Below are 27,750 nucleotides of genomic sequence, written 5' to 3'. Positions count from 1 at the left end.
AGAAAGTGGATTGCAAATTGATATTTAGCAGAAATATATAAAAGGCATAGAGAAGTTACGGTGGACCTTATCCAGGTCATTAACTTTAGCTTTCTTTTATCTTTATCTACCTTAAGAATTTTCTTTAAAAAAACTTTTTTTAATGTTTATTTACCGTTGAGACAGAGACAGACACAGAATGCGATTGGGGGAGGGGTAGAGTGAGAGGGAGAATCCAAAGCAGGTTCCAGGCTCCAGAAGCTGTCAGCACAGAGCCAGATCCAGATCCGGGACTCCCAACTCACAAGCCCTGAGATCATGACCTGAGCAGAAGTGGGCCTCCCAACCAACTGAGCCGCCCGGGTGACCCAAGAATTTTCTTTTAAATATTTGCTTGCAATGATGGTTGAACTAGTGAGACCAAATATAGATAAAGATATACTAGTAGTCAGGACTTGGATAAGATCTTTCTCCCCCCTTGGATCCACCAATATCTACATATACTCGTTGATTTAAAGAGAAATAAGATTCCCGAGACAATGCTTTAACCTTGTTCAAGAACTCAATTGAGAAACAGGCATGCCAAACTAGAGTCCTCCAAGTATCAGGGGCCCTGCAACAAATTAGAATAATTAGATTTGTAAATGCATCTAACAAATCAGACTGAGGAGCAAGGGTAATAGTCATTCCAAGTACATCCAGACCCAATCTTAAAACAACCATCCTGTGGCATATGCGGACGGGGGGAAGAAAGTGTCCGTGACTTTTCTCATAGAGAGCGCATTTGATAAATCATGGTACTTCGAGTTCCAAGCAATTTAGCTATAACTAAAAATCCATCTTGAACATCCCCACTCTATCCATATCTCTTTCGCTATGTAATAGTTGTGTTGTTGTTGTTTTGTTGTTTTGTTTTGTTTTAAAAAAGAATGAATGGTACATTTTTCCCCATTACTTCATGATACAATCGGGAAACGTGGGCAGTGATGGCAAAGCATTTCTAGCACTAAATGGAGAAAACAGCCCAGGGATTGATGTTGGTGGCAGGGCAGTGAGGTCTTAAGGTGGCAGTAACCACAGAGACTGCTGCAGAAAAGCCCTGCTCTATAGCCAGTCGCGCTTTGTGAGGGCGAGTGTTCGATACATACGGGTCTTTCTGGCAGAATCTTCCACGAAAAGAGAAGAGATGTCTTCATCCACTCCTGCTTCATTCTTTGCGATACAAGTGTATGCTCCTGTATCTTCATAGCGCACATTGCTTATGTGAACCTCGCTGCCATTTGCTGAAAACAGAAGGCAAATGCAACTTGTAAACTCCAATTTCAGTTTTGGTACAGTGCTTTCCGATTACACAGTCAAGCAGTTCTCTTAGCTTGTCCTAATTAAACTGCTTTCCTTCCTACTTTCATGCTTTGGAGGCATGCCAAATTATTCCAAAAGCATTCAAGTGTTTCATAAACTGTGTTGTCATTCTGCTAACAGAGAACCCAAAACTCTGTATCAAATGCACACGCTTTATATTTTATATTTATTTCCTATTTCCTACTTGGTATAGGTATTTCATATTGATAACTATAATTCCATTTATTTATTTATTTTTAGTATTCAAAATTCACTTTGTCTTAAGTTTTACAAAATTTTAAAATAATAACAATATGTTTTATATACAGGAGAATACATATAAAAAGACTTCATAAAGGAATTAAGCCAGCTACATCATACAAGTATAGTGCAATTACCACTTGTCAAGTACATTATTGAGCGTGTATTAAATATCTGGAATTATAAGGTAAGGGAACTATTAAGGAAAACAGAAAGATAAAAACACATGATTTGTCTGCAAGATTTCAATCTTTTGCCAGGAATATATGTAAACAATATTATAATATGGAAATTAACACTGTCAATGTATAACCAAAGGGTTAAGGGAATAAGTAGCTCAACTTTTAAATCTTAGTAAAATAATTTTTTAAGCTAATCCCTAATTAATGAGTTGTATTCCCTAATGGGGATACCAGAGTATAATTAAAAACTGACTATATGTAGGAAATATACAAGGTGGTGTTACACATATTATGTGTTAATTGTCCTAAGTAATACATAATTATCAGAAGCAGAATCCGAGACTCAGAGAATGATGGTACATAAATCACTCAACTCAAAAGATGGGGGCTGGATGCCTATCAGACTCCCAGATCCAGTGTTTGCTGTGCTCATTTTTTTCCCTCTTTTACTTTATTTCTTTAAGTCTTTCTGTGTGTGTTTGTGCCCTTTATTATCTAATCACAAGAACACCATGCACCATGTCTTGTGTGGTTGTCTGGGGAAAGAAGGCAGAAAAACAGTGGGAAAAGAGCTTGAAATGCCAGTGGCTCTCAAGGGATGTGAACAGGAGGATATGGAGAGGCAGTGAGTGTTTGGGGAGAAAGAGCCAGACTACTTGAACCTCTTTCTCACTTTGCAGGTGTTATTACACACCTCCACCATCCCCCACCCCCCATCCATTGTTGAGAGTCACTACTCCAAAAGGGAGGTTGGTGATTTGTTTTTGTTTTTGTTTCTTTGCTGTAAAAGGCCTGGTAAATATTTTGTGCTTTATAAGCCATAGCATATCTGTGACAACTGCCCACTTCTGCCATACTGGCATGAAAGCAGCCATGGACAATACTTTACAACATGAGTGTGGCTGTGTTCTAAAGGCAAACAAAAACAAAGCCCCCCCCCCCCAATTGACTTTATTCACAAAACAGGCATTTTCCCAGATCTGGCTCGTGGACCTTAGTTGGCAGACCCCTGCTCTGAAAAATAAGGAGTGAACATACATTTAAGCCTGCATCAGCTTCTTGTTTTACATGAAATATGGCTCTCTCCAAAGAACATACTTTTTCTTAAGACCCACAACTTCACAACTTCAATTCTCTAGATTTGTTTTGAAATATCGTCCATTTATTCCTTCCTTAAACTTTCTCTTTTCAATATTCTTATATGTTCTCCTAACCTACATGCCTCACTGTCTTCCTCCTTCTCTACATAATCCACCATTTCTAAATATTTTCTACTCTATTGCCAGAAGGAGCAATTCCCTTGTCCATTTATCATTCTGACACACAGGCCTTACTAACTGCCCAAACTGCAACAAGCTGACATATCTCCACACTAGGTGTCTCTGAATCTAGTTTTTCTGAGTACATTAAGAGACTACTGCATAGGCAAATTTACAGATTTTGAAATTCACAGTTTTCAGTTTGCAAGATGTTCAATGCTACTTGCTATTTATTTCACCTGACCTTTATGGTTACATGCCTTTCATTTCCTGCTCCATTTTTATTTCAAATCTTTACTATGTTTGATGTTTCCCATCTTAATAGTAACTTCTTAATCTACGCAAGTGACCTTGCTTTTAAATAATGAAATACATACATGTAATTAGAAAGTAAACTCAAATCATTTTGCAGTATACATGGTTATTAAATCATCACATTTTATTACCTTAAACTAACACAATGTTATGTCAATTATATTTCAGTAAAAGCTGGGAAAACGAGTTAGGCCAATTTCCTATTTCCATCTACATTTTTACATTTATTTACATTTCAAAGGAAACTCTCTCCTGTTTCTTTGCAAGGGAAATCTCCTCTCTTTTCTTTCTGATTTCTATGATTATTTGGTCATCCTTCCTCACCTCCATCATCTCCACATCTTTTTCCTTACTAATATTCCTTCAAATTGATGCACTGTTTAAGAAAAAATATCTTTATTTGCCCTAATTCTTACCCTCAGTGGCAGTTAACTTTTCTTTTTCTTCCTTTCAAAACTGGAGAGATTTTTATACTTCCTACTTCCTTTTCATTTCCAAACCCACTGAAGACTAATTGCTACTATTACTGCTTTTTTAAATGTCAAAAGGCCAAACCTAATCACCTAACTCACAAATACATTTCAGTGACTTTCCTTAACCTTTCTATGCATTTGACATTGTTGAACACTTTCCCATACTTAGCTTTATTTTCTTCTGTAGAATCATCTTAATTTCATGCTTCCTTGTTGATTTTCAGTCTCCTTGTGTTATTTACCTTGATTTGCCTTCCAATTAAACATTTCTGCTTTTCTAGGATTTTACTTCCTCTCATTAACATATCATCCCATCCATGGACATAGTTATGGAGTCTGTGCCTAGACTTGGACCTCACATATTAATGCCAACTAAGCATTTGTTGAATAAATGGATAATTGAATAACTATAGTATTTGGTAATATGTAATCATATAGAAAGTCCTATGAAATTCAACACTCCAATGTACTCAGAGTTATCTCGTAGGTTGTGTTCCCCACTCACCTTTCATTTGTCACATTCTCTCAAAACTTTAGCTATTTTCTCGTTTTTAAAAATGATAATAGCTATCCTACAAGGGCCCACACTCTTTCAATATTGAATCTAGAGTGTAACCAAACCCCTGAATTTACCTCCCTGTATATTCCTAGAGGCAAAGATATAACTTGCCCATCTAATATGGCTTGCTAGTATTAAATGGGCAAGAGATGACAAAATCAGAAACTAATTAGAACTTTCTTCACTTTAATTTGTGTTAATCAGATCAATCTTCTTCTCTTCTAAGATTATAGACACTAAAGATATGATCAGCAGATGTAAACATGTTGGTTTACTTATATTAATATGGAGATTTGTAGCATTCAGGTTTTAAAGGTCAAAATTACTTTCCCATGTCATTTTTGAAAAAAAAATAGTAGATATTTCAAAAAAAGTATTTAAAAACAGATATTGAAACATTCTTTGTCAAAGTGGAATAAGAATTGATGTCTGTGCTTATAGAAATAATGCCAAAATGAAAATACATTCATTTCTAGCAGTATGAATTGCAGGAATTTAAAGCAAGCAATAAAGAATATCATGTCATGCAACAGATACTCCAGTAAAATGACCTGTCATGTTCTACTCTTGATGGTGGAAATAAGATATACATTTTTCAACCTACTGGTATAATCAACATATATGCAACTGTTTTTGCACAAAGATATTTTTTGTTTTCTACTTACCACATATTAATGATTATTATATGTGTAATAACTGATGAATTATAGTTACACATTAGATTATTAAAATTTAGGATATTTTATAAATTAGAATTCAATAATAATATTCATAACCTTAAAACAATTTGGTAATGTTTTTATTTTCCTCTGTATTCATTTGCAAAGTATACTACAGAACATTCATTAAGGAATTTCCATATTATTTATACTTCCTATAATGTATTTTAAAAGTATGATTTTAACATTTAATTGGCCCCTGCAGAAAGGTATTCTCTGAAGACATCCACCTATTCTGTTCAGCATATCTGCTATAATCCATTAGACAAGTATTTAAAAGATACATAATATAATATTTTATTTATTGCTAAAATAATGACATAATTATTATGACAAGATTATTATTGAAAACACTAAAAATACTAAAGGGCTCTATTTCAGATATCATGTGTTAGAAACAGCTATATTCTTTTCATATTCATGACATTTTGTTGTCATCTACTTTTTTTTTTTAAGTCACGTAACTGTGTTATAAATTTTAATATAAAACTTCTACATGGTCATTTGAGAGGAGAAAATGAAACTGAAAAGCACCTTGAAGTGTGAGTTGTTTGGACAGCTTTGGTGTAATATCGATTCCATTCTTCAGCCAGCCAAGCTGAGGGTTTGGTATGCCCTCTGCATGGCACCTGAGACTTGCAGTTACCCCAGGTTCTCGAGCCTGACTCTCTGGATACACCCGGATCACTGGAGGGACTACAAGAAGAAATGGGAAAGAAGTGAGTCACTAAGCCATATTCTGTGATTTTCCAAAAATTGCAATATGATACAATTGCTAATTATATATTCTAATGATATGTAATTCCATAGATCTTAGTTTCCAAACATCAATATCTCCAAAAATTTGCCACTATTCCTTGCATCAAAGTTATTATGAGACTGTGTCAGGAAAAATACAAGCTGAGCCTGGAATATCCTGTTTTGGTAATAAAGGAGGTTTTCAAAGGATGATAGAAACAACAATAAAATACAGGTCCAAGGGCGCCGGGGTGGCTCAGTTGCTTAAGCATCTCAGTTCAGCTCAAGTCATCAGCTCACTGTTCATGAGTTTGAGCCCCACATTAGGTTCCATGCTGACAGCTCAGAGACCGGAACCTACTTCGGATTCTGTGTCTCCCTCTCTCTCTGCTCCTCCCTTGCTCACTCTCTGTCTCTGTCTCTCTCAAAAATAAACACATTATAAACAAAAAAATCCTAAAAACAAAATACAAAAGCCAGCTTAAAGGGGCTCGTATTTGCCAAATATATGAAAATTTGGGCATTAAAATAATTAACAACTCTAAAGAACTATAAGGAACAAAATAAGACTTTAAGAATTCAGTTATAGGGTCCCTTGGGTGGCTCAGTCAGTTAAGCATCCAACTTCTGCTCAGGTCATGATCTAGCAGTTCATGAGTTTGAGCCCCACATCGGGCTCCGTGCTGACAGCTCAGAGCCTGAAGCCTACTTCAGATTCTGTGTCTCCTTCTCTCTCTACCCCTCCCCCACTCATGCTCTGTCTCTCTCTCTCTCTCTCTCTCTCTCAAAAATAAATAAAACATAAAAAGTTAAAAAAAGAATTCAGTTATATAAACAAATAATGAATATATAAATGAGAAAGAACAAAAATATTTTCCTTATCATAGCATGTTTAAAAGATCAGAGTAACAATTATATTTATAGAAGCATCCAAAAAATAAAATATTTAGAAATATTTAGAATATTTAGAAATGAATTTAACCAAGGAGGTGTAAGATTTTTACACTGAACACTGAAAAATGAGTTGAAAGAATTTAAAGAAAAACACATAAGTGAAAAGTCATGTGTTTATTAATTGAAATAACTAATTAGTAGGACAGTAAGAATTGGTAAGAATTGTCTGTGAGATGACAAGACTCCAAAAAAATCAATCTATAGATATAATGTAATCCCAATCAAAATTCCAACTGCATTTTTTTGGAGAAATGGAAGAGCTAATCTTCAGCTTTATATGGAACTACAAGGGACCCCAAATAGCCAAAACAATCTTGAAAAAGAAGACAAAACTAGAGGTCTCATATCTCTCAATTTTCAAATGTATATATATATGTAGACAACACACACACATATAGTATAGTAATCAAAACAATGTGATAACTGGCATAAAGAGAAAAATCAAATCTATGGATATAGACTTGGGATGCCAAAATAAACCTATTAATCTATGGTTAATGGATTTTCAACAAGGATTCCAGAAAAGAGTCTTTTCAAGAATTGATTCTGAAACAACCGGATATCCATATGCAAAAGAATGAACTTGAACCCCTACCTCACAACATATATAAAAATTAACTCAAAATTAATCAGACTTAAATGTAGGAACTGAAATAATAAAACACTTAGAAGAAAACATAAGGATAAATTATCCTGACTTTGTATTTTACCATGGTTTCTTAGATATGACCCCAAAATACAAGCAACAAAAGAAAAATTAATAAACTGAACTCATTAAAATTAAAATTTGGGGTGCTCAAAGGACACTATCAAGAAAGTATAAACACAACTCACAGAGTAAAAACATATTTGCAAATTCTATCTGATAACATACTAGTATCTAGTATATATAATGAGCTGTTATAACCTAGCAACAAAAGACTAACATCCCCTTCCACACAGCAAAGGAAATTGTCAGCAAAATGAAAAGGAAACCTATAGAATGGGAGAAACTATTTGTAAGCCAGATATCTGATAAGTCCTTAATATATAAATATACAATGAACTCATATAATTTAACAGAAAAAAAAAGCAAATAAAAATGGGCAAAGTACCTAAACAGACATTTTTTAATGAAGACATACAATGACCAACAGGTTAATGACAAGGTACTCAACATTACTCAACATTACTGCTTATCAGGTAAATGCAAACCGAAACCACTTCATATTTGTTAGGATGTCTATTTTAAAAGGCAAGAGATAACAACCATTGGTAAGGATATGGAGAAAACAGAGCCCTTGTACACTGCTGGTGGACATGTAAATTGGTACAACCACTATGGAAAATAGTATGGGGGCTCCTACAAAAATTAAAAATAGAACTACTTCCAAGTCAGTAAATTCTAACTTTCTGCTCAAGTAAGCTTTAACTGACACAGATTCCTTCTGAACTTTATTTATCCTCAATATTCTCCCAGGAAAAATAAGATTGGATTTGTGTATCTTCTTTTACCCTGTGTCAGTTCTTCTGCTGGTAGAAAATAATACCATCAGCAATAATACTTTAAGAGTAAAAATAATAATATGTTCATAGATGCCATAGAATATTTGTGTTGTACTTCTTATAGTCATGTTGCTTTAAAGATGAGTCACATAGAAGTTTGAAGCCTTCCCCAGGACACAGAGCTTGTTAGAGTCCAGAGTTGAGATGAAACTCCAGGAGGCCGTGATTCCTCAGCCAATGTTCTTTGCTTTTCATGCTGCCCCTAATCAACCTGGCTGATCTTGGTCTCTAATAGCCACTGAATTTAGCCAATAGGAAAAAAAATACACAAAAATCTGAAGGGTAGTAAAAACATGTTCCAAATTTGACTGATCAGTAATTCCTATGGCAATCAATCAATCAGTCAGTCAATCATAAAAATTACCTTACAATCCAGCAGTCCCACTACTGGGTATATACCCAAAGGAAACAAAATCACTATCTTTAGAGAGATAACTGTAGTCTTATGTTCATAGCAGCATTATTCGCAATAGCCAAGGTAAGGAAACAAACTTAAGTGCCCATCAATGGCTGAGTGATAAAGAAAATATGGTATATATATATGACGAAATATTATTCAGCCTTAGAAAGGACATTCTGTCATTTGTAAGAACACAGAAGGCATATTGTAAGTGAAATAAACCAGACAGAGAAAAAAAGATACTGTATGGATGACTTATATGTAAAACTTAAAAACAACAACAAACAGCAAAACCAACAACAGTAAGAAAATTATGTTGACTGCAACCTCAGAAAAGACCTAATACCAGACCATCTGCTTAAGCTCTTCTCAAATTCTTTAGTTGTCTCATTTCTCTGCTTATAATCTCATAACTCTATATCTCTATATTCCTGTTATCTCATATGAAAACAAATGTTATTTTAAACCACTAAGTTTGAGGATAATTTATTGTTCACTAATCTCTCTCTCTCTCTCTCTCTCTATATATATATATATATATGTATTATCTGCACTGCCAGCGCAGAGCCCAACATGGGGCTCAAACCCACGAACTGTGAGATCATGACCTGAGCCAAAATGAAAAGCCGGACACTTAACCAACTGAGCCACCCAGGTGCCTTTAGCATTTGTTATTTAGAATGACCATGAAAGCATATGCACCCTGCATTTGCCTTAGTAATAATATGACTTGGTAAATAAAGAAAAACACTATGGTTTTCAGTGAAAAAATTTTCTGCAGGAGCTATCTTAGCAGAAGACAATGGACAGATATGCTCACCTGGGCCATTTTGCTCTTTGGTTAACTAATATACTTTGAACTACTTGATTTCTTTTATTTTCACCCAATGGAATGCCAAAGATGCAATATGGATAACTAAACTGGGAGACTCTCTTTAGGATCTCAACTTTAGACCTAAGTTAATTTCACCACTGTTCTTTCTAGTGACTGGAGGAGCCATTGTATATACAAATTAGATTGACTAATGAATAAATGTCAGCCTTCTAGATTTACTGAAGATATAAAAGCAATTCAAACCAAGAGACTAGTTGAAGCCACAATCAGGACTATAGATATGTTTATCATCCTACTGTCCGCTTCTTTTTGGCTGTGTACGAGAGAGCTCTTAAACTAGACTCAAATCAGCTCTGATATGGAGACAAAGGGAAGGAAGGGGTCCTCAAAAAGTCCCAGTAATCCTTTGAATTTGCAGCTGCTTCTTTACTTTGTGAATTGCCTTTAATAGTTTCAGGAGCAGAAAAATATTAAACTTCCAAAATTCTGAACACCAGATTTTTGCTACATCCTTTCCCCCTCTCCTAAATATAATTCCAAAGAAATGCAATACACACATCTGCAACAGCGATGGGAGTAAACCAAGCTCTGATTTTTTGTTAACCTCAATGACTATTTAAATGGTTTATTTTGAAATATCAAATATATTTTCAAAAATAGTCTTCATAAATTTCTGTACATGCTTTCTGGTGACCTAACACACGTATTTTGGCATTGGGTACATATCTAAAAGCCCAGGGTAATTTCTATACCATTCTATTACATTGGAGTTTCAAGTAAATAACTTTTTAAAGAGATACAGTAATATACTTCCAGCAAAACCACATTACCATAAGATCTGGAGTAAAGAGACTTCTTTCATATACTCAGACCCAATCTTTAATCTCTTGACAACTCGAAAGTGAGTTAGAAGATGAGCGTTTTAAAAAGACTTTCATAGAGTGCCAAAATGGAAATCTACTCTTTCAGTAAACATTTAATAAAAGAAAGTGTATCTTGCCACAAAACTCATAGCCAAAGTAAGGACCAAGGCTTCTTGAAATATTATTTGGAATAGCAAAAAATTGAGACAACCTACATACATTGACAATTAGTCTGAAAAGAAGTACATCAATCAACTCAGTGATAACAATAGATTCTAGGGGCTCCTGGGTGGCTCAGTTGGTTGAGTGTCTGACTTCATCTCAGGTCTTGATCTCATAGTTCATAGTTTGAGTCCCATACAGGGCTTGCTTCTGTCAGCCTGTCAGCATAGAGCCCACTTCACATCCTCTGTCCCCTTCTCTCTTTGCCCCTTTCCAGGTCACACTCTCTCTTTTTCTCAAACAAAACAAAACAACAAAAACAATAAATTCTACATCTTTTCTATTAAAAATTGTAGATATTATATGGGTCACCTATACTGTCACTGATACTCCCCAAAGAACAGCTTTTCAAATAAGATGTTCAATTTCCCCCTGCATTCCTAGTTGTTTCTACCTTATTGATACATTTGCACATGAACTGAAAGGAAAATAATGAATAATAATTTTTGTCATATTGAACTTTTATACCCAAATATATAATATTACATTTTGAAAAAATCATAATACTCATATTGTATGCTTCTTCTTTGCTATATGGATACCAAGTGATTGTCTGAAAGCTATCTCTTAACTTAGACACCAAATTGAAGGATAAGTGATCGGCATAACAACTACTTAACCTCGGTGACAAGCTACACATTTAAAAGTAGGTTATTTTTCCCGGGATACATATTATGAAATATAAATGACGATTGATGGCAGCCAGAATTAAAAAGTCAATAACCCTCCAGAGAGCATTTCAAGTCATTTGTTACCGTCATTTTTAGTTAAGAAGTTCACTCTATGAACTTATCTTTCCTTTCTACTGGTATTGCATAAATAAAGAAACTGAGGAAGACCACCAAAGGGTTTTCACATTGGATTTAGAATATTATTTGTGTGTGTTATGAAAATCTTTAATTTTTTTAATGTTTATTTATCTTTGAGAGAGTGAGAGAGACAAAAAGTGTCAGTAGAGGAGGGGCAGAGAGAGAGAGGGAGACACAGAATCTAAAGAAGGCTTCCGGCCCTGAGCTGTCAGCAGAGAGCCTGGTGTGGGGCTAAAACTCATGAACAGGAGCTCATCACCTGAGCTGAAGTCAGAGGCTTAACTGACTGAGCAACTCCAGCGCCCCATCATGAAAAACTTTAAATTACAGGTTCCCAGTATTTTAAGCAAAATGTAATATGTAAAGGTTAGTGTCTATACACTGAACATTTTCTAATGATATTCAGTGTAGCACTAAAACAATTCAGGAAGCACTTTAAACTGGTTGAATTTATTTGGCATAACATTGTCTAATAAAGTCAAATAATATCTATATTAAATAGTATAATATTATGTGCTTATATGCACTAAACATTTAAGTAGTTGAATTTACATATTGTTCAAATTCATTCTATAAAATATAACGAAATAAACATCTGTGCCTTAAAATGGAAGAGATCTAAGAGGATGCAAATATATGAATTCTTTCATTAATAAAACTTAAAAAACATAAAATAGGAGTTTTGAAATAATAATTTACAGATAATTAGTGAGCAACTTCTGAGTGTAGCAAATTGAGCTAGATGATGTTCTCTCTCCATCTCCCACATACTCTGTTTTATGCATTAACATATTGAGTGAATGTTGAATTCAGGTTTTGAAATTAGCCAAGTGAACACTGGAAAAAATGCATTCTTAGCCTAAACTGTCTTATCTGGTACTGATTATAAAATAAACATATCTACTGGATTTAACTACTTGGAATCTAAATATAAAGTCTGAATCCGGTGTTTAGCAGTTATATATAAGGTATTTTTGGGGTCCTTGAAAAATAGTATTTTAAATGTCAAGGTCAAATAAATGTCAGTTCATTTATAGTAATTTGAAGAGGGATTAATGATTCACCTTAAATGGACATAACTTATGGAAACCCAACTCTTCTTTCTATAAGACAGTTAAAATAAATATCATGTGACTATATTGAACTAATATAATAAAACTGTATTTAATTTACCTGATGGTTCTTACAGCATAAAGTAAAAGTAATTGGATACTGTATATGGAGGACTAAGAATAGGTACTTAAGGCTAATACTTTTTTAACTAATTATAGAAAATAAAATGGAAATGAGGTTCTGATACTAAATATTAAATTTTGAATCAAAAAAGTAGCTAAGCTAAAGAAAATATTGCATAATTAGTACAATTATATTTGTTAGATCTTTCTTCCTGGAAACTTTGGGGTCCTAATGGAATCATTTGTGAAGATTTATCAGCTCAAAACCATAAAGTATTGAATAATAATAGGTATAAAGCTTAGTAAAGGTTGATGTATATATTTCTTAAAGATCTATAATAACTTCATTGTATGAAAATATATCAGTGCTATTCTCAATATTAGGAGTGTCTAATAGAATCTAATAATCTTCCTCATCTAGTATTAGAAAAGATCTATTGAAAAAAAATAGATCTCTATAATACTAAAACCTGATTTTTTGCCCCTTTAGCTTTCATTCTGTGATCTTTCTTTAGAAACTGCTGCACCATTACCAGAAAGTATAAATACAGCATAACCTGGGTACTTTGGAAGCCTGATTTTGGAGTCAGGAAGCAGAGGTCACTGACCCAATACGGTGACTGCAATCTAACTGAAAACAAAAATGAATTTAAGGTGAATTGTCAGGTCACTGGTATGTAAACAACTAAACATTAGATATTTTTTTCTTTTTCTTGATGCCATTATCTTGCACTCTTTTGAAGGATTCTATCACTGCTCTTGCACAAATTATTCACACAGCTGCGACTGTTACAAAAGGTTCTAAGAAAGCTTGAGGGTAAGAATATAAATGTCTCTGAAGTAGTGCTGACTCACAGCGGCATCTGGATTGTTCTGTTTGTATTATGACTTCCTTTGTCATTAAAGCAACTTTCCTATGAAAAATTACAGACAGAGTTTAATAAATATTTTAAATGCTACTGAGCTTGTCCAATGCCTTTTGTCTCTGACATTATTAAAGCCATCAATTTCTCTTTAACTTTGTCCCAAAGCAGTCTTTTTATATTCATGACTTTCACACTGCCTCTTGTCAATATTACAAAACTCTCTGATCACATTATTGCAGCCTTCATAAAAATGTAGAGGATACAACAAATGTTGGAGGCAAAATATAAATAACAGCAACATACTTATGGTCATAAACTTTTGCAATTTTTATTGGTTCTTCCTATTTATCCTACAGTATTGTAACAAATCACAACTTTTTAAGCTATTTTGAAAGGAACAGAGGTCTATCCTACTTTAACAAACTTAGATCCATTAATAGCTATCTTTAAAGTTAGTGGCCCTTTTAAGGCCCAATTTTGAAAAATCTCAAAAGCCCTCATTTACAGAAATGCTCTCTGAAACAAAAGAAAGCATAACAAAAGTATTCAAGGCAATAATATAAAATGTTATTTTTCTAAATCTATGAAAAAAGTACTAATGAAAAAATTAATGTTATGTCTGGTACATGATGTATACTGTTTTTTTTTCTTTAGACTGTATTTACTTTCATTTAATATATATTTAGTTTTAAAAAATTGGGGAGATCTCAAATTAATTATTTGAGGCAGGGAGTGTGCATCATAGAACATTATAGTAACCACTCCACATGCACACCTGAAAATTTGAATGTATCTCTAACACTTATTCTATGCTCTAAGGAATAAAATATCCAATTTCTCTAAGTCTCAGTTTCCCCACTTGTAAAGTGTGAAACCCTTCCTAGGATGAAATTGATGAAAAGAAACAAAGTATGACAAGTTGAAATATTAGGTGTCTTAACTCACACACTTTACTTTCCAGAAATCATATTTTTGCCATTACTTGCAGAATGACTGAGACTTAATAGGAGAAATGACAAATGCACATAATTTTACTAGTCAATATCAATTGATTAGTAGAAATGGACATTTTGAAGACCTAAATTGGAAGTGGCCAAAACTTATGTATGGGTTCAATACAATATAAAAGCTATAATTGATCAGCAAAATCTGCCAAGACTGGAGAAAGGGAAATGGAAGCCCAGACACATTTTGCAAATTTGTTTAATTTCAATATACAACATTAGATATAAACCCTATCTCAATACAATATGTAATGAGATATATTCAAAGCTGTCTGTAACTGTTCTAAACAGGTCAAGTGAATCTTCTAAGCTCTTCCTCAATCACATTTGTATCCTATTGGTCACATAACAAGTAAGCGTATGCTTACTCTGTAAAAAGACTGTGCTTGTGACTAAGAAGTAAGAAAAACAATTGTATTAATTAGAGCTCAAAAAGATATAGAAAATATGTTATTCAATATAATATTAAAATGTGTGGCCAAATAGACAACTTTCCTTAAAGCTATCATTCTACCTAGACCTATCTTCCACCATTTGTATAAGGAATTGTAAGAACTTTAAATATATGTGAGACCATAAAATATGAAACACTTTGTATCAGACAGGATCACTCAATTTACAGATCTTAGATCACACCCTGGAATTAAATCATTTTGGAAAACTTACTCTAAATCTTCCAGTGTGTGTTTCTTCACTCGAAAAAAAAAAATGATGATGAAACAATGTGGTGGCTCTTTAAAATATAAAATGCTTTGCAAATGGAGAGAAATACATTTATGGTTAATATTTTTGATTCAAATGTTGGTGGAAGTCTTCAATAGAGAAGATGATGAAAATTGCAAATATAAAATAATTTTGTTCAGATATTTTCTTATTGCAAACTACTCTATGTAAAAAACAAAAAAGAAAAAAATCTTTAGGTTTACGGGGTTAAATTCATCTACAGTTATGGCAATTTAGCTAGTCCACAATTCCACGTCAGAGATATATACTTTTTATTACGGATTGATCTCCAGATTTAGCAATGTGAAGTAATTTCTTAAGAAACTACCTAATTCACCTAGAGCAATTTTTATGCATGCTAACACACTGAGGATTATAAATATAATTTCCTAATTTCAAAATGAGCTTTGAGATAGTCATGTAATACTAAGCCATAATATTAATTTACTAAAAGCATACAGATAGTTCATTTGAAAAAAGACACTCTTTTTATAAAATTTTATTTTTTATTTTTTAAAATTTACATCCAAATTAGTTAGCATATAGTGCAACAATGATTTCAGGAGTAGATTCCTTAATGCCCCTTACCCATTTAGCCCATCCCCCCCTCCCAAATCCCTCCAGTAACCCTCAGTTTGTTCTCCATATTTATGAGTCTCTTATGTTTTGTCCCCCTCCTTGTTTTTATATTATTTTTGTTTCCTTTCCTTTATGTTCATCTGTTTTGTCTCTTAAAGTCCTCATCTGCTAAGTGAAATTAGTCAGAGAAAGACAAAAACCATATGACTTCACTCATATGAGAAAAGACACTCTTGAATAAAGCAGCAGTAAGCGTGGTTTTAACCAAACATTATTTTATTTATATTTTAACGAACAGTTATCAAAAGAAATCTTTAAGTTATAAAACTACAAACAAAACTCTGGCCTCAAAAATTACCTTACTAAGCATAAACCTTATTAAACACATACATATGACTACTTTTTATTAAAATACTTTATTATTTAAACTTTTCATTGGTAAATTGACAAGGACCTTTTGTTAGGATTTTTAATTTTTTTATCTGCGAGAAAAACCTTCATGGCATACATAGAAATTTGCTCTCAACAGAGGAGGACTATGCTATTTTAGACTTAGTGCATTTGATAATTTTCAGAATATCCCCTAACTTAATGGACAGTGACATGGGTTTTTTCCCTTCTAGTCAAAACCTAATGATTTTATCTTACACAGGCATGATCAGAATCTATCCCTGCTTCATCTAAGTATATGAACCACATGAAACCAGACCAATCAGTTTGAGGTCAAGTTTTAGCACGTACAGCCACCTGTAGGTGGAAATGTCTTAAGCTTTCTTTTTTTTTTATCATAAAATTAGCATATTAGTACCTCAAAAGATTTTTGAGAGAAAGATATCATGTATGTATAAAAACCATCAAAATACTGAAAAACAGAAATTGCTTATTCATGTTGGCTCTAATTTATTTCTTTCTAATTTCTTCTTACTGATTTCTTAATATACTGCATATTTATTATTAAAAACTCATAATATATAAGAGGAATATAAAATATTAATTGCCTCTCTCATCACAGATGTTTGAAATGACCAGTTTTAACCTTTCAGTGTACTTTAAATTTTACCTCTATCCTTATACAGTGTATACAAATGTTTGTTACTCAAATAGGAACTTATTCTTTATACATTACTTTTGTTTCTTTTTATTTTAGATATCTTAGACATATTTTAGGACAATATGTGTAAATTAGTTTATTGTTTTTAATAGATTAATAATTTTTACAGTAAGGTTATAATAATGTATTCAACAATTTTAATGATGACTAGGGTTCACAGTTTCACACTATTATATACACAATTGCGCATAAAAATCATTCTTGTACCAAGGCATGCGGGTGGCTCAATTGGTTAAGTGGCTGACTCTTGGTTTCAGCTCAGGTCATGATCTGAGGATTTAGTGAATTCAATCCCCACTTTGGGCTCTGTGCTGGCAGCAAGGAGCCTGCCTGGGATTCTCTCTCCTTTCTCTACCCCTGCCCCATCGTGTTGTCTCTGTCTCTCTCAAAATAAATAAATAAGCATTAAAAAAATCATTCTTGTACCTACATACTACTGTTGCTTTCAATATTTCAGATTATCCGAATCAAAGAATTGCTACATTAAAAAGTACATACATTTAAAATTGAATGTCAGATGACTTAGCTAACATGTACAAATCCCTTCTCCCCAAACTAACCAATGTGTGGGAGGGTCCACTTTCCACAAATTCACCTGAAATGCATGTTATTATTGTTTTAATTTGGCAAATGGTTTCTCATTTTAAATAAATTGAATTTCACTGATTGCTACTTGAATACGTTTTCCTATACTCATTAGTCATTTTGATTTCTTCTATGAAAAGGCCTGTTCACAACTTTTACCCATTTTTCTTGTAAGTATATAGGGATACATATTCAACTAGAGAAACCTACAATAATCTTTTATCCCTTATTTGTGTGTAAATATTTTATCTAGTCTATTTTAAATAATTACAAAACAGAATATTTTTATTTAAGGTAACCCATGAAAATCTCTTTTATTACTACTGGATTTCTTGTCTTGCTAAAGAAAAATGCACACATGTTGCCATCTTCAATTAAATAAATGTTTTCCTGAACAATGAACACCCTAAATTTATTTTTCTTCTTAAAACAATTCTATTTATAATTAGATTATAATCTAGTTTATAATCCAATTTTTGGATGAATGTTTAAAATTTTTACATATAGTGTGAAGACATATAATTTTCTTTCAATGATGTTGATTACTTTTTATACATCATTCAAGAATAAAGCAATATATTCTCAATAATTGGATATCCTTTCTTCATCACACTGTATAATTTGTCAATCACTATATATATTTCCATTCTACATTTTCTGTGTTTATTTTATTCTATGCATCATATATACATACATATATTTTCACACTTAAAATGATTTTACAAATTTACTGGCTGCATTTCTTTCTGGTAATTTATTCACCTCATGAATTTTACCTATATTCTTTGGTTAATGTAGATTTAAATTAGGCTTTATTATCCCTTACAACAAATTCATTCACACTAGTGTTCATCTTATCATTTTCCCTCCACATTTATTCTTTTATTAGAAGACGTTGAGGGAGCGTAAAGAGAAAAAGGAGATGTAGGGAGGAAGAGAAGAAGAAAGAAAAGAAACAGAGAAAGGGAAGGAAAAACGATCATTGGAATTCCGGCTGAAACTGAATGAAATGCACAATTAAAGAAGCTGTGCAATTATTTTAATATAGGATATCTCCCAGTCTAAGAACATAGTATATTGCTCCATTTATTAACATTAGTTTTGAAGTCCTTTAGTTAGATTCTGGATTTTTTCTACTAAGTTTTTTAACATTTTCCTTTTTTGCTGTTAATGAGAAATGTGTTTCTATATATTCGTAAGTAGTTAAGTGCCAATGAGCACTAATTTTCTTTTAGTAAAAAAGCTTTCAGATATTTGATCTCTTGGGATTCAAACGTAAGCCATCATATTATCAGCAAATATATAAAAAAAACTGTCAATCTTGTAATATTTATGTTTTTAAACTTCAAAACAATTTGAATGAGGATTAATTATGGATGATATATGATAGTATGGCTTATTTTGGTGTTAAAGGAAACATCCATTATATTAGGTAGCATTTTAAAAATAAGCATTGTAGGGGCGCCTGGGTGGCGCAGTCGGTTAAGCGTCTGACTTCAGCCAGGTCACGATCTGGCGGCCGGTCAGTTCGAGCCCCGCGTCAGGCTCTGGGCTGATGGCTCAGAGCCTGGAGCCTGTTTCCGATTCTGTGTCTCCCTCTCTCTCTGCCCCTCGCCCGTTCATGCTCTGTCTCTCTCTGTCCCAAAAATAAATAAATAAACGTTGAAAAAAAAATTAAAAAAAAATAAGCATTGTAAGGTATGGATTGATTTTTTTGGTATCTAATTTAGTATACTATGGTATATTAATTTGACCAGTTATGTTTCAGTTACTTTTCAGCATTTTATATATATATATATATATATATATATAGACATGAACACATATGAAAATGAATATATATGTATATACATATATGTAACTCAGTGAGTATGTTTGAGATATATATGTCATATTTAGATTATAGATAGATGGATGGCTGGATGGCCATAGCATTCGTTCTGTCATCTGTCTGTCTACTTATATCTAAACACACCATATATATCTCACATATATACTCATGGAGTCATTACAATCTCCATTCCTTTGCTTAAACTTTATTCATTTAATCTGTCAAATATTTTATAAGTTTGTTTATTTCTGAGAGAGAGAGAGAGAGAGAGAGAGAGAGAGAGAGAGAGAGACCACACAAGCAGGGGAGGGAGAAAGAAAGTTGAGGGAAAATCCCAAGTAGGTTCCACACTGTCAGCAAAGAGCTCGATGCTGGGGCTCAATCTCATGAACAAAAATCATGACCTGAGCCGAAATCAAGAGTCAGATGCTTAACAGACTGAGGCACCAGGTGCCTCAAAGTCTTTTTTAACTATATTTTAAAATCCTATCATTATACCTTTATCAAAGAATCCTTTGAGTTTTATATTTTGCTTGATGCAACTTCACCGTATATATTGGACACATAAAAAGTTTTGATTCTTATATGTTCTTTGTATGTTGTATGTTTTTACTATGGGAAAATATTTTTCTTTATTCTAGTCAATGAGTTTAGCATAAATAAAACTTTAGCAAATATAGGTACATTACCATTAATTTAATGTAATTTATTTTCTACACATATATTGACTAATCACTTTATTATCAATATATTTTCATTATTTCTTTTTTGGTGTTTCTTACAACTATTACCTAACTGAATTTTTTTACCCAAACATTCAATTTGATGCAGAAGTTCAAACCACATATACCAATTGTGATACACATGATAGTTTTTTCAATTTTCCATTTTATTTTAAACTTGTACATTGTTGCTGTTTCCTTTTTTTAATTTTACTTTAAAAAAAATTAATGGTTATTTTATTTTTGAGAGAGAGAGACAGTAGGAGGAGGGGGGGGCAGACACAGAGGGAGACACAGAATCTGAAGCAGGTTCCAGGCTCTGAGCTGTCAGCACAGAGCTTGATGCAGGGCTCTAATGACCTGAGTTGAAGTCAGCGCTTAACCTTTTGTTTTTCTTACCTATACTTCACTGATAAAGTTCCTTTGTATTCCTTCTTCTTCAGTTCTATTGCAAAATTCCTGTGTTTAGCTATCATATGAAAATCTTATTTGTCAAGTTATACCTAAGAATTAAATAACAGCTACTCCTAACTCAGGATGTAAGACCATCCCTATCTAAGATAGAGTTTTAGATTCTTTTGTTTTCTTGCTTCTTTTTATTCCTGACATCCACTTTCCAACCTAGAAAAAGTAAAATAGGACCAGCAAAAACTCTAACTCAGTCACATCATGGAGACAGGAATCCTTTTATTTTTCTGGTATAACTTAGGGATTAGAATTTAGAGATATATGAGCTGTCTGAGAAATAAGCAGATATTTGGCTATAGGAGGGATGGTCCAGTTTGTAATTACACAGATTTATGTCATCCTTCCCATTGCCTGCTTCTTGTAATGTCATACCCATAGTTGGAGGTTACTATTTTCTCTTTTGTTAGTGTTAACATATTATCCTTCTGTCATGGCATTTTCACTGATTCATATCTCATACCTTATACAAAACCTAACCTAAAATGTACTATAAACTGCAGAACATAAAACTATAAAAATTTTAGGAAAATACATAGGAAAAAATTCTACACTATCTAGGAATCAGCAAAGAATTATTAGATTTGACATAAAAGTACTATTCATTAAAAAAAAAAAAGGATTAATGGACCTCACCAAAATTTAAAACTATTGCTCTAGAAAAAAATCTGTGAAATGGATTAAAAGACAAACTACAGAGTGGACAAAATATTTATAAACCAGATATGCAACAAAATACTATCTAAAGAACTATCAAAACTCAACAGTAAAAAAGCAAGCAATTCAATTAGAAAATGGTTAAAGGACATAAGAGGACATTTTATTAGAGGTGATATACAGATTGCAAGTAATCACATGAAACGATGTTTGGCTTCATTACCCAATGCAAATTAATATGACAATAAGATTTCACTACACATATCAGAATGGCTGAAATAGAAACAGTGATAATGCCAATTGTTGGCCAGGATGCAAAGAAACTGAATCACTCATACATTGCTAGTGATAATGTAAAATAATATAAGCACTCTGCCAGTTTCAAGAAAAGAAAAATCTAAACATGTAACTACCATATGACTTAGCAATTAAATTCATGAGTATTTATCCCAGAAAAATGAAAATTTGTGTTCAGATAAAAAATTCTACATGAATACTTTTTTTAAATGTTTATTTCTGAGAGAGAGAGAGAACACAAGGGCAAGGAGGGACAGGTAGAGGGAAGGACAGAGGATCAGAAGCGGGCTCTGCACTGACAGCAGAGAGCCCAATGCGGGACTTGTACCCATGAATCATGAGATCATGACCTGAGCTGAAATCGGTTGCTTAACCGAATGAATTAACCCCTACATGAATACCTTTTACAATGTTATATGTAATAGAAAACAACTGGAATCAGCCTAAATTGTCCTTCCACAGGTAAATGAATAAGCAAACTTTAATATATCCATACCATGGAATACTATTCAAAGAAAAAAAAAAAGGAACAAACTATTGATACACACAACATAGATGAATGTCCAGATAACTGTGATCCATGGGGAAATAAAACCAATCCCAAAATGATATACTATGCCATATTATTTCATTTTGAGAATGAATATTATAAGCATTTTGAGAATGTTTATAAAACATTCTCAAAATAATCGTATAAAGGGAGAGCAGATTAGTGATTGCTGGGGGTTAATGAGGGCAGAAGAGAAGTGGGTGTGGCTATAAAAGGGCAACATTAAGGATCCTTGTGGTAATGGAACAGTGCTATATCTGCACCTGTTAATGTTCTGGCACATATCACCTGCAATATATAATCTGATTAAACCCTAGAGGTCAATGGATATTACCACCACTTTCTGCTCCTTTCCTCTCTGAAGTATTGTCCCTTAATTAGCATATATTTTTAACGATCAAACTCTTTAAACTACTCAGTATTACCTTAGGTAATTTGGCCAGAAAGACAGATTGTTCCAGCCAGGTGTATTGTAGAAAATTGGAAAAATTAAAGATAACAATTTAGAATTATTGAGAAGAGCTAATCTAAGCGTCTTTTATATAGTCTGTTATTATATATAAAAAAACAAAATTAAAAAGAAAAATAAATATTAAATTCAGTCATAATAGTATGCTGAAAGGTACATATTCAAATTTTTACATGTTAAAAGTATTTTCTGCACATTAAAATAGAATAAAAGAGAGGGATGCCTGGGTGGCTCAGTCAAGTAAGCCTCCAACTCTTGATTTGGGCTCAAGTCATGGCTTCCTTGATAGTGCAGAGCCTACTTGGGATTCTCTCTCTCCCACTCTCTCCGCCCCTCGCCACTCATACATGTGTGTTTCCTTTCCCTCAAAACAAATAAAAAACATTAAAAAATAATAAATAACGAGACACAATGATTCATCCCTCACCATATAGGTAGTTATTGCTTAATATTTTTAGCAGAATATAGTATATAATATTAAAGTTAATTTTCTTCATTGATTAAATTAATTGTTATTCAATTGATTAACAGCTTAACTAAACTTAATTCAATAACCAATGTCTATTACAGGAAGTATAACATTATTAATCACATACATAAAAATATACACATAAATACATACATATACACACATAAACACACCCATTCACACAAATACTATTTTTAACACAAGTCTAGTACTTGATGTGATAAAATAATAATTTAAAATAATCACAACACTAAGGAATTATATATTTTGAAATATATTCCTATACATGTAAGTCTCGGTTTTCCTTAAAAAGAAACTGTAGTTTTCAATTTTATCAATAGATGGCACTACTATTTACCACATTTTTTGCTACACTATAACATAAAAAATTTGCTAAAATACATCAGTTGATTAAATAATATATTTCCTTCTTTCTAAAAACATATTCAATAAATAATTATTATTCCCTTGACATGGTGATATAATACTTTAAAATATTCACTTTCAAAAATGATACAGTTTTTAAAACCATGATAATTACTGTAAAATTCTTGGTATCATTCACAAAATTTCCCAGATACTTTCTAAGAAACATTTTTTTTATTATTATTATTTTTAAGACAGTGTGATTTAAATGAGCATTTGCAGGAAAGATGACCACTGTAGTTGTTGGGAATAGTAGTATCATTGGGTGTTTTGCTTATTACTTGCTTTTACTTTAAAATAGCTAGTGGTCTTAAATGAAAAAGTGATTTAGAGGAAAATTTTAAAATTTGATGGCACATGTAATCTGTTAATAGTGATAGGGCACCACTGATAGTCACAAATGATCTATTTTCCATTGTTAACCCCTTATGTGTATATGACAGACAAAATTATCTGTATTTTGCTCTGAAGCATATTCCCAAGTCACTATTACAGATGTCAGTATATAGCACTCCCTCTGCTTACCCTCCGGCAAAGCTTACTTAAACTCATTTGTTAGCTGGAAATGTGGAGCGGGAAGCAAAGAACTTCTCAGGCTACCTTATGAACAAAACATAATCAGAGCCTTCCAATCCATACTGCCTTCTCACTTTCTTTCGTCATATCTTGTCTGTCATCATCATCATAGTCATCATAACTAGCAGTAACAACAACATCTTTTACCCCTTGACCAATATGGAGCCTTTATATATGTCATTAAACTTCAAGAAGTATGCTTGCCTCATCATCTAAACTAAATTGAAACCTCCTTGTGCTTAATATAGGCTCAATAAATACATTAAAATAAATACCTATGTAGATTTCTGAGAAAAAATGCTATTGCATAACCACACCTTTCTCTTTGACCTCATCTAAAATTATTAGCCTGCATGAGTGTCAAACCTGCTAAGAGAAAATGTACTCAAGCTAGCATGTGTCCATGGCCCATTTCAGAAAAGTCCTTCTTTGCACTTTACACACAACTTTTTGGATTTGTATGATACCTCAAATTTCAAAAAGGCTGTACGGGTAGGAGTTATGCCCTTGTTTATATCACCACATTTAATTAATGACCTTATCTGTTGTGTGTTTAATTCAAGCAGTGGTTTCATCATTCCGAGACTACTATGCAAAAGACCTTTGAACATCACAGGTTTGAATTGCACTGGCCAACTTATATGCAAGTCTTTTTTGGTAAATACATACAGGACTGTAAATGTATTTTCTCTTCCTTATGGTTTTCTTAATAAAATTTTCCTTTCTCTACTTTATTGTAATATAATACCTTTAGTATACGAAATATATATTAATTAATGGTTTATGTTATCAGTAAGGTTTCCACTCAACAATAGTCTGTTAGTAGTTAAGTTTTGGGGTACTCAAAAGTTATATATAGATTTTTCAACTGTGAGGGGGTTTCACGCCTCTAACCTCCACATTATTCAAGGGTCAACTGTATATTGAGACACAAATACCACAATTACATGTAGAATGGCCAATTTCATCAGCCCAAAAGCCATTAGGTTGATTATTTTTAGTTTGTCAAAAAATTTTTTTCTAGTTCAAAAAGCAAAACAGATCAATATAGATATGCTTACTGTTTGCTATTTGCAAAATACAAAATTAAACCTAGGAGAAAGCAAAGAATTTATGAAACTTGACCCTCATTTTTTGGATATCTAAATGCAAAGCTCCATATACATTAAAACCCTAAAGAAAGATAGTTTGAAAATCAAATTCATTACTTCTTTTAAATTTTTTTACTGTTTATTCATTTTTTGGGAGAGAGAGAGAGAGAGAGTGTGAGTGGGGGGAGGGGCAGAGAGAAAGGGAGACAAAGAATCCGAAGCAGGCTCCAGGCTCTGAGCTGTCAGCACAGAGCCAGACGAGGGGCTCAAACCCACAAACCATGAGATCAAGACCTGAGCCAAAGTCGGATGCTTAACCGTCAACTTCATTACTTCTAATGAAAAAAATATGTAGTAAGCAGGGTGCCTAAGGTGGAAGAGATTACTATGAGCTGAGGTGCTCATGGATATCTGCATGTAAAACATGAAACATGAATTGAGTCTTAGAAAATGGATCTGACTTAAGTCAGAGAAAATAAGAGGCTGACCCATGCCAGTACTCATGCTCCGATGGCTTTAAGAAATAAAGTGCTACAAGAATAAACTGCATTGAAAAAGAAATAAAGACTGGGCAGTAAAAATCATGTAAATGAATTATGAGAATCACTCATTAACAAAGAGGTATTAATAAATGGGTATTAATTTGGAGAACTCATCCAAGCCTAAATATGGAATGTGAAAATGTAATTCTATATTTTTCCAAAGCACCAGAAAACAGTACACACTTACTAACATATTGTGTGGTGTAACATAGTGTACTAAATGACATAAAAATTACTTAAATGAGTCTAGTCATGATTTGTCATAATTGCCTGCATTTTATCAGCTATTGTTTCATAATTTAAAACATCTTACTATTTTGACTCAAACTACAATTTAAACATAGTACAAAAGAAAAAATTATAAATAACACATATCATGAAAAATTCAAAGAAACCCCATCACTAGTAACAGTAAACAGCACAAGGGAAGAGATGAGACAAATTCATTAACTTAAAGGAAGTAAAATTTATTTTTAGAACATATGGATTAACAAGTACACATGCAAATTGCAAAAGGTGCTTAAAATCTAATTAAGCTATCTTGAGAGTTCCTTCATGCTAAATCTTTAAGATCAAATAAGCCTCATTATCACATTAACCTTCTTTCGACTCTCTTGTTATACAAGTGTCATTACATTAATTAGTCATTATACTGTTCTTTAAGTGCTGGCCACCTCATGAGTGTTTTATAACATTACCTAGTACTTGTATACACAGAAACAATCTATGAAATATCACTTCTACGGACAGGTGTAAACCAGTCCAGTAAACTATGCCTTGCTAATTTCAACGTGCATGCAGATATAATAAGATTATAATTTTATGAAGGAAAATACTTTTGTAATATTTAAAAATAAGATTTAGTACATTCACTTACCCATGAAAGTATATAAATACATTCACTTATACCATGAAAGAATTCTGGCTGAATAAATTTAGGTCTGAGTCAATCACGGGTGAAAACAATAGTATCTGAGAATGAGTCATCCACCTGAAAGATTTGCTCCTATTAACAAAAGACTCCAAAGAACTCTGTGTTCCTGTCGAGGATTGTATCTATCCCCAGACCTTAGTAAATCCACAAGTAAGAAGAGGGATGAAGTGTCTTCTTGTCATGCTTTAAGAAAGACTGAGCCTTTTCAGTTCATCCCTTCTCATATTTTGGGTCTGTCTGTAAAGAGGATGTGTATTATTCTGCTCTTGGTTAAATCAGGTATCAACTTTTGTTTTCTTGTGCTAAGGTCTATACCAATGCTCATGAGTTATTGGACAAACTAAATTATAAAAATTAAGCAACTGTCACATATCTCAAACACATTCTCTAAGCAGCTTTTCCACAATGTAGATGATATTTTGTCCTTTATATGACTCATTATCTCTCCCTCACTTTCTTCCAAAGACAAGATCAGGAAAGGAAGAAGCTGGTGTTATTTACTGATCTCCTAAATGCCCAACATCTGATGCTTTGGGAAGCCTTGACAAATTTACAGAATAAAGTTTGGTTGACATGATAACACTAGGGTTTTGAAATGGCCCCAGTGGGTAACTTAACTCTGATAGTATATGCTTTGAGGGTGATTTTCTATGGAGAGAGAGAGAGTAGGAAAGTAGGTTTCCATATGCTGCAGCCTTAGCAAGTGGCTTTAGGCCTTAAGCTTTAATAAATATGGGCTAATTAGATTTGATCCCATTGGGTGACTTTTTTCCCCATAAATGAATTCTTGTGTTTATGCAGGCAGAACTGTGTCTAACAAATACAGACCTTAAGAAGTGGGTCACCCTGTGCATGGGCTTTAATAATTCAATTTTGAATTACAGAGGTGCACTTTGATCTGGTATTTTAATCAAGGCTGAAGTAAAGGTATCAGTAAGTGGCTTGTGCTGTGTTTCTCAACCATGTCTGTGGGAAGCATTTTTGTGTGGTTTTTTTTTTTTTTTTTGCTCCTAATGCACAGGCAGCTAATTTCCATTAGTGTTACAAAGTGCTAAGTACAGGTTATTGCTTTATATTATTAGTGGTATATCTAGGTAGGCAATACTAAACTGACTACCCAAATTTCATTAACTACCTTTTCATTACAAAGGGAGGAATCTTGCAGGGATTACTAATATAAAGAGAAGCGTTTTCAAAGACTCTTAAGCCCCAGCCCACTGTTAG

General features: G+C 33.0%; 1 protein-coding gene across 4 annotated transcripts in view; it reads right to left on the bottom strand.

Annotated features, from left to right (window-relative positions):
* FSTL5 (follistatin like 5) overlaps nt 1–27,750 on the bottom strand; it is a 786,930-nt gene that overhangs the window by 142,875 nt on the left and 616,305 nt on the right. For all 4 annotated transcript variants that reach the window (XM_045055718.1, XM_045055716.1, XM_045055717.1 and 1 more), the window contains exons 9-10: nt 5,623–5,784; nt 1,128–1,262 (exon numbers count right to left, since the gene is read on the bottom strand). In XM_045055718.1, coding sequence (XP_044911653.1) covers nt 1,128–1,262; nt 5,623–5,784 — 297 coding nt within the window. The remainder of the gene's footprint in view (nt 1–1,127; nt 1,263–5,622; nt 5,785–27,750) is intronic.

Source organism: Felis catus, chromosome B1 (genome assembly GCF_018350175.1).
Source record: "Felis catus isolate Fca126 chromosome B1, F.catus_Fca126_mat1.0, whole genome shotgun sequence".
Classification (NCBI taxonomy): domain Eukaryota; kingdom Metazoa; phylum Chordata; class Mammalia; order Carnivora; family Felidae; genus Felis; species Felis catus.
Note: the sequence above shows the minus strand (reverse complement) of the source record. Positions and strands in the feature narration are given on the sequence as shown.